This window comes from Carassius auratus, chromosome 20 (genome assembly GCF_003368295.1).
Source record: "Carassius auratus strain Wakin chromosome 20, ASM336829v1, whole genome shotgun sequence".
NCBI classification, from domain to species: domain Eukaryota; kingdom Metazoa; phylum Chordata; class Actinopteri; order Cypriniformes; family Cyprinidae; genus Carassius; species Carassius auratus.
In genome coordinates this window covers 13,735,452-13,750,336 of record NC_039262.1, presented here as the reverse complement: position 1 = coordinate 13,750,336, position 14,885 = coordinate 13,735,452, and the positions used below count along the sequence as shown (strand labels likewise).

The following is a 14,885-nucleotide window of genomic DNA, read 5'->3' as shown; positions in this document are numbered from 1 at the left end:
ATTTGAGGACATCCTTCACATATAACTATAAAGACAGATAATCTGACTAATGCCAACTGTTCGAAGTATAGCCCTCTGCACTATTTGTCATTTTTGAAAAAATCTATTAAAATGGCTGAAAAGGCTCAGCTGAGACTCACAATTGATATTGCAGTTAAAGAAACAAAGAGGAGGATATATATATATATAGAGAGAGAAATAGAAGAGTTCAAATATGCCTTAAACATACTTTATGAGGCCTGTTCCTGACCTCCACAAAGTAGTTCAGATGTGTTTCATTGTCTGACGTCCCCTCGAAACATGAAGCCTGGAGAATGTGGACAATAAATGCTGCTGCACCAGCATTTCTGGCTTTGGGACTGGAAACAGTGTGACATTGAAGCTGAACAAGCTGTCTGCCTCCAATCCAGCCAATGCTTCTGTCAGAACTATGTCCATCAGGAGCGAAAGACTGAAAGAGTAGAGGAATGAGACTGAAAAAGCGTTTTAACCTTTAAAGACCCAGCAACCTTTGACACAGACTCTCAACTTCTAATAATCTAAATCCACACTTAGAATAACTTCCTTTAGGAACATTAACTAAATTCAGAAACATAACTAACTTAACCGGTCATTAGTTTGTAATACTCTGGAAGTTTGATATATTTTCTCCACTGATCACCTGGAGGGTGTTTGAAAATCTTGGATGTTTTAAAATTTGGAAGGTTTGTACATAATATAGTTTTAATTTTGTCTTAAACTTTCATCTGTGATGACTTAAGTAACACAGACATGCAGAAAAAAAGTGTTCTATACACTGTTCCGTGCTGATTCAGGTCTGACCTGAAGAAGTTATAATCGTACTGCAGTGTCTACAATACAGAACCAGCAGGTGCTGCTTACTTCAGATGTTCATTGCCTGGCCTGCAGGTGCAAAGCATTATGATGCTCAATAAAAGAGACAATTTGATTGGCTACTGTGTGCCCACTCAATTCTGATTGGCTGAAAGTAGACAGCAGAAGAGGGACAAGTCCAGGCATGTTTAGTAGGAAAATTAATTTCTCCTCCTTTCTCACTCAGTTCCTTCTCACACTCATTCACAGATCGCAACTTTGACAGAACGTCAGTGCGTAGTCGCTCTTTTCGCCGCCTAAATCGAGCCTTCAGTGTCCTGAGGAGGACCAAGAGTGGGACAGCAGTGGCCAATGAGACCACAGAGGAGAGAGACAACCTCAGAAACACCAACATACCACCGGAGGGTGAGTGCGGGTCTTGCAAGTGTTGTATTCGGACACCAGAAGAAGACCAAATTAAACCAGTTAAGACCAACAAACTAAGTTGTTTTATTATAGACCCTGTTTTATCATTAACATTAGCATGTATTGTAGTAAGCATGTTTATAATTGTTAACAATGTAGTGTAACTGTGCTGTTATTAAGCATTATTGCATACCACCTTGCCAAACATGAACTGTCCTATGAATATCATTCAATAGCATACTAAACCAATATCAATGGATAATAAAAGGAGAAAGGGAGTGTGTCAGAAGGTGACAGTCTGGTTTGGGTCCGCTCAGCCCCGCAGTAGCATATGCTCCTTTAATAATACAGATGGAGCCTGAGGAGACTTGTCAGAGAGAGACAGAGAGGAAATGAAGCAGTGTGTCGAGACAGAGGGACTGGACAGATGAACGCTGAGTGAGAGGGTTGCTTTCTGAATGAAAACAAAAGAGAAAAAGGATGCTTGGGAGATTGAAAATGATTAAGGAAAATACTGATGAGGACATGTGTGTTCATTATGTAACACCCTGGTTGCGGTAGTAATGAGCTTCACTTTCTCTCTCCCTGCAAGCATTCAGGGGAGATGTGAGGAAAATATTGACTTTGAAAGAGAAACTGCAGATTGTGGAGAACAGGCGGATACGAGAGAGGGTGTGTGTGTGTTATAGAGAAAGAAGGGATGGATAAAGATAAGCAGAGACAAATCACAAAGATTGTTACAGAAACCGGCTGTAGTTTACAGTCTGTTCAGGCACAGGTGCAGTGTGAATCTTTCACCCAGAACAAATAGAAATGCATAGCATATGCTGAACAAATTTACAGTATGAACATATATTTTCAGAAGTGCCTGACATAACACTAGCTCTAGAGCTGCATATGGCTCCTTTAGTAATTTGGATTTCATCAGTAGTTCGGCTAACTTTGATTGTACAGACTCTTTCTGTTGTCTTAACCACAAGCAGACTTGGTGACACATAAGACACTCAAAGGTGATTGGTTACTTCGAATAATGAATGGTTGAAAAACGCCTTTTCTTTTCTTTTTCCGTTCCCTTCTTCTCTTTGTCATATAGTGATAATTTAAAAGGAAAATTATAGCAAAATGAGAAAAAATACAATATGTATGTATTTTTCACAATATACACTACTGTTCAAAAGTTTTGGGTCTGTATGGTTATTTTTTATATATAAAAAAAGTATTCTATGCTCACCAGAGCTGCATTTATTTGATAAAAAAAATCCAATAAAAACAGTAATATTGTCAAATATTACTACAATTTAAAATAAATGTTTCGGTTTAAAAATATTTTTCAAAAATAATTTATTCCTGTGATGTCAAAGCTGAATTTTCTGCAGCCTACAGTTTTCAGTGTCACATGATCCTTAAGAAATTATTCTTATATTTATTTGATGCTCAAGAAACCTTTCTCATAATTATTGTTGCACTGCCTATTTATTTTTTCTTTTCTTTTTCTTTTTTTAATTTAATGACTAGAATTTGAAGTTTATTTCAAATATATATATTTTTATAACATTATAAATTATTGTACTGTCACTTTTAATTGATTTCATGCATCCTTGCCTGTTTTCAATCTGACTGACCCCAGATTTTTGAATGATAGTATATCTGAATTAAGCAAATTAGTGGTTAAAATGATTTAAACAAACGTGAACTCAATCACCGAAATGATAACATTCATCTTGAATACATTTTCGGAAAGTCTTGGCCCTCCTTGCTTCCTCTGATGGATGATGCCCTGTAATGCTTTTTTAAGGCTAGTCACGTTTGGCTCTGCTCTGCTCCGCTCTGGACAGATGCCCTGTTTGTGGAGCACAGAAAGTGATGATCATGTGGGAGTTCACTGATTACAGATGCTCTCTTTTTCTCTCTCTCTCAGTATTTGCATTACCTCAGCTGCATCATCTAATCCCTGATGGTGAAGTCACCAGTATTAAGATCACCAGGGTAGATCCTTGTGAACCACTGGCTATCAGCATTGTCGGGGGCAATGAAACGCCTCTGGTTCGCATCCTCATTCAGGACATCTACAGAGAGGGCGTCATTGCTCGAGATGGAAGACTTCTACCTGGGGATATGATCCTCAAGGTGCGTATGTGTGTTAGATCTGATGTTACGTCACTGTACAGTAGGAGTGAATGGTCCTGGTTTTGATAGCACATGTTGTAATGGGCTTCACCATCTGTTGTTCAGAGGGGAAGTGTATGAGGATTCTGCATGTAAATTTGTGGAATGGAGTTCTTTTCAAGTATAATTATTTTAATGTTTGTAACTGATAAATGGCCAATATTTTAATATATTATGGTACTAATAATATCAATAAATTCATTATCAATAAGATTAATAATAAAACACTAAAAACTGCAAATGTTTAAAATGAAGTGAATTTAGGCATCACAACTTGTACAGTATATACACACACACACACTATATATATATATATATATATTTTTTTTTTTTTTTAAGATTTAGCTAAATACTTAAAGGTATTGTTAGTTTCTATATTGTTGGAATAACTTACAGAATGATTGTTTTCCAACTGATAAATGATAAAAACACAGACAGCCAATCAGTAGCAGACATAAAGTTGACTCCGAACTGAATCCATGACATTTTCAATGCCAGCACAATCCTCTACTGTGTGAGCTTCAAAAATGCAATACAAAAATCTTACAAACATAATCACATTTTTCTGGATTTTTCTCTCTAATCTCATGCTGTCCTCCCATCAGGTCAATGGTATAGACATCAGCAACGTGCCTCACTGTTATGCCGTGGCGGCTCTGAAGCAGCCCTGCACACTGCTGCGGCTGACTGTTCTGCGAGAGCAGCGTCACCGTTACCGTTCCCATCATCACTCTCCCACCGAGGCCTTCCCCACCCACACCCCCACCATCAGGGACGACAGCCTGCATGTGGTCCTCGTTAAGAGGGCACCAGACGAACAGCTGGGCATCAAGCTGGTGCGCAGACCTGACGAACATGGCGTCTTTATCTTCCACCTGCTGGAGGGAGGGCTGGCCGCCAGCGATGGGAGGCTAAGGGTAGACGACCGCGTGCTGGCCATCAATGGCCATGATCTGAGATACGGCACCCCAGAGCATGCAGCACTGCTTATTCAGGTGAGCAGCATTATGGGAGAGGTTATGTGGTGAGTATTAAATTGATTGTTTACCCCAAAATTTTTATTCTGTAATTAATTACTCACCCTCATGTTGTTCCAAACGTTATAAGACCTTCATTCATCTTCGGTACATAAATTATACACGTTCAAGGTACAGAAAGGTAGTAAGGACACTCTTAAAATAGTCCATGGGAAATCAGTGGTTCAAGCTTAATCATGTGTAATAAATTAGTTAAAGGGATAGTTCACCCAAAAATGAAAATGTTATGTTTATCTGCTGACCCCCAGGGCATCGTAGATGTAGGTGAACTTGTTTCTTTAGTATAACACAAACCACATTTTTTTTTTTTAGCTCAAACCGTTGCAGTCTATCAGTCTTATAATGTAAGTGGATGGGAATCACAGCTAAAACATACAATAAAAAAAAAAAAAAAAAAAAAAAGCATATTGTGTGGTTTGTGTGATTGAGATTGTTGTATAATATTAAAAATCTGTAAAAGTATTTGAATAAAATAAAGAAACTTATGTGACAAAAACAACAACCGGGAAATGTAATTTTGATGCAGTGCTTCACTAATGGGTTGATATTTATAAAGCCTAATATTATTTGAAGTAATGATAAATAATTTAAACACTTTTATTGTTTAGCCTTTCCAGCATGTCAAAGAATGAATGTAAGCCATCTAATCCTAACCTGTGGCATCTTATTCACTGAATCATTCATTAAATGGTAATAATTACACTTAAACCAAGGATTAGACTTAATCCTGAGCCCCCAAAACCAACTATGTAAACTACGTTATGTTTCCAAATAAAACCTGTTGTGTTCCTTGAGCAGAATTGCAAAAGATGTAGAGCTTACATAAGGTTTGTGGCAGTTTATTTGATTGTGGTTTCATCTCTGCGGTAAGAAGTGTGTAACAACGATATAAGAGTGTGTAAGAGTGAATTGACATTCAACCAAGTATGGTGACCCATACTCAGAATTCGTGCTATGCATTTAACCCATCCAAAGTGCACACACACAGAGCAGTGAACACACACACTGTGAACACACACCCGGAGCACTGGGCAGCCATTTTTGCTGCGGCACCCGGGGAGCAGTTGGGGGTTCGATGCCTTGCTCAAGGGCACCAAAGTCGTGGTATTGCCAGCCCGAGATTCAAACACACAACCCTAGGGTTAGGAGTCAAACTCTCTAACCAGTAGGCCACGACTTCCCCAAAGAGAGTAGTGAGTGTGTGATTCAATATGTATTTCAGTGTGGTAGGTCTTTCCGAATGTTGTTCTTCAGCTTGTTGCTTCCTGTCTGGTTCAGATTGGTCTCGAAGGAGACAAGATGGCCGCTCACAGCAGGAGTTTCTGACATAGAGTAACTGCTGGCAGGAAACTGATTAAATTAGTCCAATTAGGCCGATAACAAGCTAAGCCCACTCATTTAAGTGGCAGCGACAGAGCACTGAACTCCATAGGCTCTCATTGCGAGTGTGCACTTGAGAGCAACACAAGCTACAGGGTTGTCATAATAAAGGGTTAATGAAGAAGAAAGCGGTGATGCACTCAGATGGAACGACAGGAATGGATGAAAAATAAATCAGAGATAGAAAAACTGGAGCCTGTGCCCTACTTCAGCTCACACATCCACACAGACTGCAGAATGGATCCCAAATCTCCATATATATTAGTTTTACTTTAATAAGTACACACCTCTCAGATATACTCACACATTCACACTGAGCTGGAGCTGTAGGGCATTGGCAGTCACCACAACATCTGGTAATTGTGCTTGCTAGACATCCGGAGAGTAATGAGACATTACACACACACACTCTCCAGGGTATGAACAAATGATTTAAAATTTTAAATTCAGTTTTTGAACCGCTCGCTCCTCAGGGAAGTTGTTGTCCTCTGTTTGCTCTCCTGCGGAGTTCGAAAGGTTTTTGCAGTAGACAGATAATGTTGCAGCTTTCACCCACCATAACGCCAAAGGCCCCATGAAATCAAAATTGCAGTGTGTTGGCTTTAAGCCCATTCCTACAATATAAAAGCAGCTATATTTTTAAGATAAGATACTTTTGTAGTGAAAATAATATGCAGATCCATTGCCATTTTAATGCATAAATTTCAACGAAACATAAAATCATGACTAATCTGAGCAGTCTTTAAAAAGATTTTATTCCCATTCAGATGAGTTTTAACTTATTTTTATTATTTATATAAATATTGATGACGCATATTGTGCTGTACAGATTTTTGTCCAATCAAATGTTCTCTAGAATAAAATGTCCATCAATTTATTTATCCTGACACTTCTAGTAAACAAACATTTTCATCATCATTCATAAAACCTCATGCATTAACCTCTTTTAAGGCCCGTTTACACCAAGAACAATAACAGTAGGATAACTATAATGATAATGACACTAGTCAACATTTGAAGTAGATCAAAACCTTTCATCAAAGTTGTCCTAAAACCAAAATGCGTTCTTGTATTAGGACAGCTTTGATGAATTTTCTTGATCCACTTTAAATGTTGACTTCTATATATTAACATTCACACCAATGGCAGATAATGTTCTGTTTATTATAAGCATGTTGCAGTTTTGTTGTCTGCCACTTTAAATGCTCAAGCTCTTTAAAGCAGCATTGATTCTGATTGGCTGTCATTGTTTTGATCACTCATCAGCTAGAAAATAATCCTTACATTTATTACAACAATATCGTTCTACTATGCCATTTCTGTTATAGCTGTGGTGTTGATTTCCCCATTCTCATAGACTTGGAACAATTATTCAAACTTTATAGTTATCGTTACAGGTCTTTGGTGTGAAAAGGCTTTTAAACCCTTAAAAAAAAAATCACATAAAGCAGAACACTAATGCTATCTGCTATATGTTCTGCAGGCGAGTGAGGACCGCGTCCACTTCATTGTGTCCCGCCAGACTCACATCCCCACTCCGGACATCCTACAGGAGGCGCCATGGAACATGGAGGGACCACCACCCTACTCGCCTGTGGATATTGAGCACTCTTTACTGGTTGGTTTCCTGAGCATAAGCTGCACAAACTCTTTATTTCCCTTCCCTCTGCACCGCTTTACTAAACATTCTCTTATTGAGGAAAAAGATCTAAAAGCCTATTACTTCTACATCAAAGAATCAAGCAATCAGCCAGCTCTCTCTCTCACACACACACACACACACACACACACACACTCCTTTGAGACAGCCGTCTCCAAACCTATTAACAGAAGAAAACCCAGCAGGAGGAAACACAGCCACGGCAAGCTGGGTTTCAGTGTGTCTTCGAAACTGGATTTTCTGCTGCTCAGTATCTGCACTGACAACTTCCCTTGTTCTTATAAAAGTCAAATACATTGTTTAGTCATTTCTCTTTCTCCTTTGCCTAGCAGAAAGAAAAAAAAAACATCTCAGATCAACTTTTGAAGGTTTTTGCTTGCTTAAGTGCCAATAACAAATAAAGGAACAGTCACAATTAGTTGTTCTGTGAATTTTAATTTTTTAAGTATTATATAATGCATTATAAATGTATTTTAATCTCCTTAATAATTGTAACAACAGTCAATACATTATAACACAAATAAATTCATTGGAATTTTAATTTTTTTTATAATTATTTACAACAATAAGGTATTCATTCCAATGTAAATTATGAATAATTTGTAATGCATTATATATAAAGGCTTTAAGTAAAGTGTTGACATTTAAAGTCCTAATAATCTGATATTTTAAGAGACTTATTAACCTTGACGCAAAGTAATGTGGATCTACAGGGGTCCTCTCTATGATATAATTTCCTGTTGTTTTTCAAAAGGCCCAAAACCCCTATAAAACCAGACCAGAAAAAACCAAACCCTAACATGACCTCTCTTCCTCTCTCTCTCTCTCGCTTTCTTTCAATCACTTTTTATCCTTTCAGTGACTCTTGTTAATTCTCTTTTACACACTTGGAGAGGTGGAAACACTCTGGCAGCATATTGTCAGAGGCTTTTCACTCCTCTGAATTAGACACGGCCTAACACACAGACACACGCACACACACAGTCACTCCAGCGATAAGCCGACACACTAACTCCAGATCTGATTTTTTCTGTAGCCAGAGGCGCAGACTAAATATAAACAGCCCTTTTATTGAACTTTAATAACGCTTTTTATTAAGTTAGGACTTAGTGACTGTGTTTGTTGTTTTTGGAGCAGTTCCAAGGCAAAATTTGACTGCGGTCAGCAATAACAGCGTCCTGCAAGCTCACCATTTATTACAAACACACAAGCACACACACACACACGCTTCAGGCAGTCATGTGTTTAGATATTATAATTTTTTGTGGCATCAGGAAAGTGTGAATCCAGATCATAGGTTAACAAATGTCAAACAACCGAGTAATTTGCTCTGAAACTTGAGTGAGTTCATCTTTCTCATTTCCTGTCCCTCCATTCCAGGATTCATGTCAAAAGCCTGCATGTTACGAGAAGACAGTGACTCTGTTGAAGGAGCCGCGCGATTCTCTCGGCATGACGGTTGCAGGTGGGATGAGCAGCAGGGGGTGGGATCTTCCCGTCTACATCACCAACGTCGACCCTAAAGGAGTGGTTGGACAAGAGGGCTCGATCCGCAAAGGTACAGCCTCACAAAGTGTGTTTGACCTATTCAGACACATCTGACAAAGCCACACACACCTGTTTCCAAGGTGCCCATCTGATCTTTCCTCCTTTTGAATGCAAATACACACACACACAAAGACACACCTGCTACTGCATATGTATGACCGTCATCAGCTCTGCAAATAAATGCATATAAATCACTAGAAAATGACAGACTCCCTCATGTACACTTGCCATACTGCTAAATCTGTCTCTGTCATACAAACAATTATCAGCTTGCGATGGAACGTATGGAAGTTTTTCAGGTTTATTTTTGTCATATGTGATATGTATGTAGGCGTGTGAAGTTATGATCATGCACAGGTCTGTGTTTGAAGGCAGTGCTTTAAAGTTCCTAACAAATACAGACACACGCATGCAAGATCAAAGCTTTGAGTCTTTATATGCTGAACAAAGGTGTTGTAAGCCTAGTGTTTGAACTGAACCAGAAATTTTGGGAAAACCTGATATTTGAAGAGAGTAGGTTTCAAATTAGGCACTAAGCTGTTAATAAACTACAGCTAGTTACTCCTTTCCATTTTATGGATTACTAAGCACAACTATGTACAATAGAAACAGTTCATAGAATAGAAAATGATTTATAATGATGCTGAAATACAGCACTTCAGCAATCTCAATATGCATTTACTGTCACATTAATTATGAACATTAGGTTTTATTACAAATAATCTGAATATATTTGTATTGAAATTAATCTAATAATAAATTAATAAAATTTAAAAAATATAAATCATATCTATTCATCATAGTAGTATGTCCTATTAATGTAACTCTTGATCTGTTACGGTCCTGTGATCCCCATAGTAATGTGACCATCCCGTCTTCTAGGTGACATCCTTCTAAATGTGAATGGGCTTGACCTGACGGGTGTGACTCGTAGTGAGGCCGTGGCTAACCTGAAGAACACCTCGTCCCCGGTGGTCCTGCGGGTGCTAGAAATGAGACCCCCAAATGAGAGCTCCCTGGACTGCATGCCGCCCCTGCATTCCCCCTGCGCTCTCTCGCCCTCTTCACCCGGAGATATCAAACTACCCCCGCCTAATGATGATTACTCCCCCCTCTGGGTGTCCTGGCTCCAGCTGCCCAGGTACACAGAGCAGAACACACACACAAAATAGACATACATTATTTGAATTCATTTGGTCTCTTTACACATACAGTATTGTTCAAAATAATAGCAGTACAATGTGACTAACCAGAATAATTAAGGTTTTTCGTATATTTTTTTATTGCTACGTGGCAAACAAGTTACCAGTAGGTTCAGTAGATTCTCAGAAAACAAATGAGACCCAGCATTCATGATATGCATGCTCTTAAGGCTGTGCAATTGGGCAATTAGTTGAATTAGTTGAAAGGGGTGTGTTCAAAAAAATAGCAGTGTGGCATTCAATCACTGAGGTCATCAATTTTGTGAAGAAACAGGTGTGAATCAGGTGGCCCCTATTTAAGGATGAAGCCAACACTTGTTGAACATGCATTTGAAAGCTGAGGAAAATGGGTCGTTCAAGACATTGTTCAGAAGAACAGCGTACTTTGATTAAAAAGTTGATTAGAGAGGGGAAAACCTATAAAGAGGTGCAAAAAATGGCTGTTCAGCTAAAATGATCTCCAATGCCTTAAAATGGAGAGCAAAACCAGAGAGACGTGGAAGAAAATGGAAGACAACCATCAAAATGGATAGAAGAATAACCAGAATGGCAAAGGCTCAGCCAATGATCACCTCTAGGATGATCAAAGACAGTCTGGAGTTACCTGTAAGTACTGTGACAGTTAGAAGACGTCTGTGTGAAGCTAATCTATTTTCAAGAATCCCCCGCAAAGTCCCTCTGTTAAAAAAAAGGCATGTGCAGAAGAGGTTACAATTTGCCAAAGAACACATCAACTGGCCTAAAGAGAAATGGAGGAACATTTTGTGGACTGATGAGAGTAAAATTGTTCTTTTTGGGTCCAAGGGCCACAGGCAGTTTGTGAGACGACCCCCAAACTCTGAATTCAAGCCACAGTACACAGTGAAGACAGTGAAGCATGGAGGTGCAAGCATCATGATATGGGCATGTTTCTCCTACTATGGTGTTGGGTCTATTTATCGCATACCAGGGATCATGGATCATGGATCAGTTTGCATATGTTAAAATACTTGAAGAGGTCATGTTGCCCTATGCTGAAGAGGACATGCCCTTGAAATGGTTGTTTCAACAAGACAATGACCCAAAACACACTAGTAAACGGGCAAAGTCTTGGTTCCAAACCAACAAAATTAATGTTATGGAGTGGCCAGCCCAATCTCCAGACCTTAATCCAATTGAGAACTTGTGGGGTGATATCAAAAATGCTGTTTCTGAAGCAAAACCAAGAAATGTGAATGAATTGTGGAATGTTGTTAAAGAATCATGGAGTGGAATAACAGCTGAGAGGTGCCACAAGTTGGTTGACTCCATGCCACACAGATGTCAAGCAGTTTTAAAAAACTGTGGTCATACAACTAAATATTAGTTTAGTGATTCACAGGATTGCTAAATCCCAGAAAAAAAAATGTTTGTACAAAATAGTTTTGAGTTTGTACAGTCAAAGGTAGACACTGCTATTTTTTTTAACACACCCCTTTCAACTAATTGCCCAATTGCACAGCCTTAAGAGCGTGCATATCATGAATGCTGGGTCTTGTTTGTTTTCTGAGAATCTACTGAACCTACTGGTAACTTGTTTGCCACGTAGCAATAAAAAATATACTAAAAACCTTGATTATTCTGGTTAGTCGCATTGTACTGCTATTATTTTGAACAATACTGTACATATACACACACATACATATATATATATATATATATATATATATATATATATATATATATATATATATATATATATATATGCTGCTGTTTTTCTTGAAAATCTATTGTGTAGATTTGATCCTACCCCCTTTCCCGCCATTTTCTTGCCTTCTCACACCAAATCTGTGGGAATTTACTGTGATGGAGTATGAAAGTTCTTAACAACTTTCCCAATTATTTCATATGCATAATAATTGAGAAAGTTGTGTGTAGGGTTGAAAGAGAGCGCGACAGGGGAGAACAGATCAGGGTTGAGGAAAGCCCTTCTCACCCTCTCTGCTGTAACGGGTTTAGACGCCTGAGAGAGTGTGACGGCTTTAAATAGACCTCTCTCTTCCATTCCCTGAACGTTTCCTGTTAGTTCTGTTCCTTTATTTCTTTCATGCATTCGTCTGCTCTCCATTTCTACATCATCTCATTTCACATAAGTCCACTTTAAATCTGAGCTCTGAGCTTTCACGCTGTTAGCTGCCTGTCAGACATGGTTGATATCGATATCTATAACAGTAGCATTTTTGCAGAGACTGTAAGTCTTTAAACACAAATTGATCCTTTCAGGGCTGCTCTTCATTTGAAACTCAATTATTTCTCCAAGATATCCATAAGCTCCCTCTGAACCTTTTATTTATTCTGAATTTCTCTCGTCCCTCCAGCTCCTGAAATGCACCCCTACGTAGGATAGTTGACCAAAAAAATAATAAACATTATAACAATGTTTAATAATATAAAAATAATTAACAACGATTTATTAATCTAGGTAAATGATCATTTACATACAGCACTGTGGGTAACCCTACTGCATCTCATTCACCTTTCTTCTCTCCCATTGCTTTCACACTTTTCTTGTTTTTCCCTTTTTCTTTTACAATAATAATTGATTCAAAATAGTTGATACCAAATGTATTAATATACTTAATATGGAATTTAATAAAATGTATTCATATACTGTACAGTATATACAGACATTATCATCAATCAAAATCTCTTTCAATAATTACAACAACAACCCAGTTTAAATTGAATTTATACTGTATATGAGAAATGAATGTCTGCTGATTCTGAATGAAAATAAAATTAACCTTGAATTTTCTGTCCATTCCAGGCATCTATATTGCTGTAAAGACATTGTCCTCCGTAGGAGCACGTCGGGCAGTCTGGGTTTCAGTATTGTGGGTGGGCAAGAAGAACTCAACTGTAACCAGTCCTTCTTTATCCGCTCTATCGTAGAGGGCACACCGGCCTACAACGACGGGAGGATACGGTACGGACACCAGGAATACGTCGAATTTGCTATTGTCGGAAACCATGCTTTAAGTAGAACACCTATAAATAAACTGCCTAGCACAGTTTATTAAATACAACTTTTTTTGTCTTTACTCTCTATCTTGTCAAGACATAATAAAACTTCATCCCTTTTTTTCCTATTAGCTGTGGAGACATCCTTCTGGAGGTGAATGCGAAGAGCACTTGGGGAATGACGCACACGGCTCTAGTCCGCCTGCTCAAGGAGCTGAGGGGTCGGATCACTCTTACCATTGTTTCTTGGCCTGGAAGCCTGCTATAGGACTACTCTGCATGTGGGAGGGGCTTATCACATTGACCCTGCACTAGAGGGTGGAGCTCACACTATAGACCTTATAATGACGACAACCAAAAGGGTAGAATTGAGAATCCGAGACTTCCTTGAAAGGTGGGGCTTATGATGCGGACTGTTCTCCGGGAGCAGGAATTGACACATGGACCTCATTCAGGTACTAGGAGCTCAGACTCTAAACTTGAAGGCGGGGCTAATACCATGACTCCGCCCACAAAGCAGCACGTTTATCACACTCCAAAACCAGGAGGAGCTTTCACAATTGCCCTTATGTCAAGGCATAAAGATGATATGTGTGCATGAGATGAACAATGTCTCGTTAAAGACAAAAGGCGGAGCTTTTAATCTGTATTAAAGGACTGTGAGCGTCTAAAAACACAATTTCAGGATGCAACGAGGAGCGTGTCAGTCAACAAATGAGTCGGATATAGATGTATAACCATTATGGGCACTGTGCTATATGTAGTCAGACTGTTTGACTCTAATGTTGTAATAGAGGACTTAATAAGAGGGGTTTCGCACATAAGAGGGGTTTCCTTCGAATGAGAGGTGAAATGTGTAGGGTTTGGGTGGGGGGGACATGTTGCCAATTCCATTAGTTTTACATGTTAGAAAATGCATCGAAGTGGACGCACATTCTTTACTATAAACGTCGATGTCTGAAAAAATAACTAAACGGATTCAAGCACTTGTACTATGAGTAATAGTAATTTTGGTTTATTTCTCTCTGTTCCTATGGCTTTCAGATATCGGCTTCGTTTTGTTCGTTCTGACAGTGGTTCTTTCTCTCCATCCGCTGGCATGGAGGCACACTTGCCAAGTAGTTCTATCTATGTTGATACATTTCAGATGCTGTCGCATACGAAAATAAACTATAGTGAGTAATAAAAAAGAATAGCAACTGAAAAAAGAAAAAGCAATGTTAATACTCTATTTTAAAAATGGATGAAAACTTATAATGCTTACAATGATAATGTGAGATTTTGGCGGCCTTGCTGACTTTTTTTTTTTTACTTTGGAGGTGAAAGGATAGGACAGAGTGGTGTGTGAAAAGCTCACTGTGTGAGTGTGAGTGTGTGTGTGTGTGTGTGTGTTTGTGTGGGTATCATTGTGGGGTAAGGTGCGTGCTCTGGCATCTCATGCTTTGGCTTGTGCAGTATATTGTATCTGTTGGTACCTTTGGTTCAATGATCAATAAAGTCAATCTACATGGAGACTTGTGTTACTGTCTCGTGTTCTTATTGTGCACTGTTTGTGCATATGAATATTTACATACACACACACACACACACACACACACACACACACCCACACACACAAGCATTGAGTTTCAGGTCAGAAGGATTTTTGTTTGTAATAATATTCAACAATGTTAT

General features: G+C 38.7%; 1 protein-coding gene across 5 annotated transcripts in view; it reads left to right on the top strand.

The window, feature by feature from the left end:
- The window catches only part of lnx1 (ligand of numb-protein X 1), a 38,360-nt gene extending 23,635 nt beyond the window's left edge, over nucleotides 1-14,725 (top strand). For all 5 annotated transcript variants that reach the window (XM_026291203.1, XM_026291201.1, XM_026291206.1 and 2 more), the window contains 8 exons: nucleotides 1,084-1,239; nucleotides 3,158-3,366; nucleotides 4,011-4,400; nucleotides 7,306-7,440; nucleotides 8,863-9,040; nucleotides 9,913-10,171; nucleotides 13,018-13,176; nucleotides 13,344-14,725. In XM_026291203.1, the coding sequence (XP_026146988.1) occupies nucleotides 1,084-1,239; nucleotides 3,158-3,366; nucleotides 4,011-4,400; nucleotides 7,306-7,440; nucleotides 8,863-9,040; nucleotides 9,913-10,171; nucleotides 13,018-13,176; nucleotides 13,344-13,479 (1,622 nt within the window). In that variant the 3' untranslated portion in view covers nucleotides 13,480-14,725. The remainder of the gene's footprint in view (nucleotides 1-1,083; nucleotides 1,240-3,157; nucleotides 3,367-4,010; nucleotides 4,401-7,305; nucleotides 7,441-8,862; nucleotides 9,041-9,912; nucleotides 10,172-13,017; nucleotides 13,177-13,343) is intronic.
- Nucleotides 14,726-14,885: the final 160 nt, after the last annotated feature.